Source organism: Eimeria mitis, genomic scaffold (assembly GCF_000499745.2).
Source record: "Eimeria mitis Houghton genomic scaffold, Emh_scaff3330, whole genome shotgun sequence".
NCBI classification, from domain to species: Eukaryota; Apicomplexa; class Conoidasida; order Eucoccidiorida; family Eimeriidae; genus Eimeria; species Eimeria mitis.
Genome location: NW_013571670.1, coordinates 1 through 814, shown reverse-complemented (window position 1 = coordinate 814; position 814 = coordinate 1). Strand labels below are relative to the sequence as shown.

Sequence of the window (814 nt, the reverse complement as noted above, 5' to 3'; positions counted from 1 at the left end):
CTGCCGGATGACCTGGGCTGCTGCAGCGTGCGGTGTACGTGCAGCAGCAGCAGCAGCAGCAGCAGCAGCAACAGCAGCAGCAGGGGGGGGGGAGAGAAGGAGCAGCAGTTCTGCCACTTTCCGTTTGCTGCTGCTGTTGCTGCTGCTGCAGCAACAACAGCAGCAGAAGAAGAAGCTTTCTCCGTGCTGCATGCAGACCTCCTCGATCTGAAGTTTCACTGGTGGCGTTCTGTTGCTGCTGCGTGGCAGCAGCAGCAGCTCCCGCTGCTGCAGCAGCAGTTAGCTCTGATGCAGCAGCACCAGCACCAGCAGCAGCAGCAGCAACAGCAGCAGCAGCAGCAGCAGCAAGCATATAAAGCCTGGGTTAGCTGCCTCACCGCATCTACTGCTTCCTTCATGCCAGCTGCTCGTGATCTGCTGCCAGCAGCAGCAGCAGCAGCAGCAGCAGCAACAGGAGACCCCACGCAGCAGCAGCAGCAGCAGCAGCAGCAGACGGGGAGAACAGCTCTGTGGCAGTGGCTGTGGGGCGCCGGCGAAGCATTTGGTTTTTGCTGCAGCAGCAGATTTGCTGCGCTGCAGCTGCTGGACGCCTACGCAGCACACCCTGCTTTCCCCTTCAGGTGTACATGCAGCAGCAGCAGCAGCAGCAGCTGCAGCAGCAGCAGCAGCAGCAGCAGCGGCGGCGATGAGTGTAAGTGCTGCAGCAACAGAGAGCTTGCGCTGTGCTCGACTGCTGCTTTGCTGCTGTCTGCTGCGCTGCGGTGTCACTGGCAAGACATTGCTGCTGACCAGTTCCTGCAGCAGCTGCTGCTGC

At 61.1% G+C, this 814-nt stretch overlaps 1 protein-coding gene across 1 annotated transcript in view; it reads left to right on the top strand.

Moving 5' to 3' along the window:
* The window catches only part of EMH_0064910 (uncharacterized protein), a gene marked incomplete at both ends in the record, with an annotated part of 4,933 nt that extends 4,244 nt beyond the window's left edge, over nucleotides 1-689 (top strand). The window contains 2 exons of the mRNA XM_013498322.1: nucleotides 45-363; nucleotides 621-689. Of these exons, the coding sequence (XP_013353776.1) occupies nucleotides 45-363; nucleotides 621-689 (388 nt within the window). The remainder of the gene's footprint in view (nucleotides 1-44; nucleotides 364-620) is intronic.
* Between the last annotated feature and the right edge of the window lie 125 nt (nucleotides 690-814).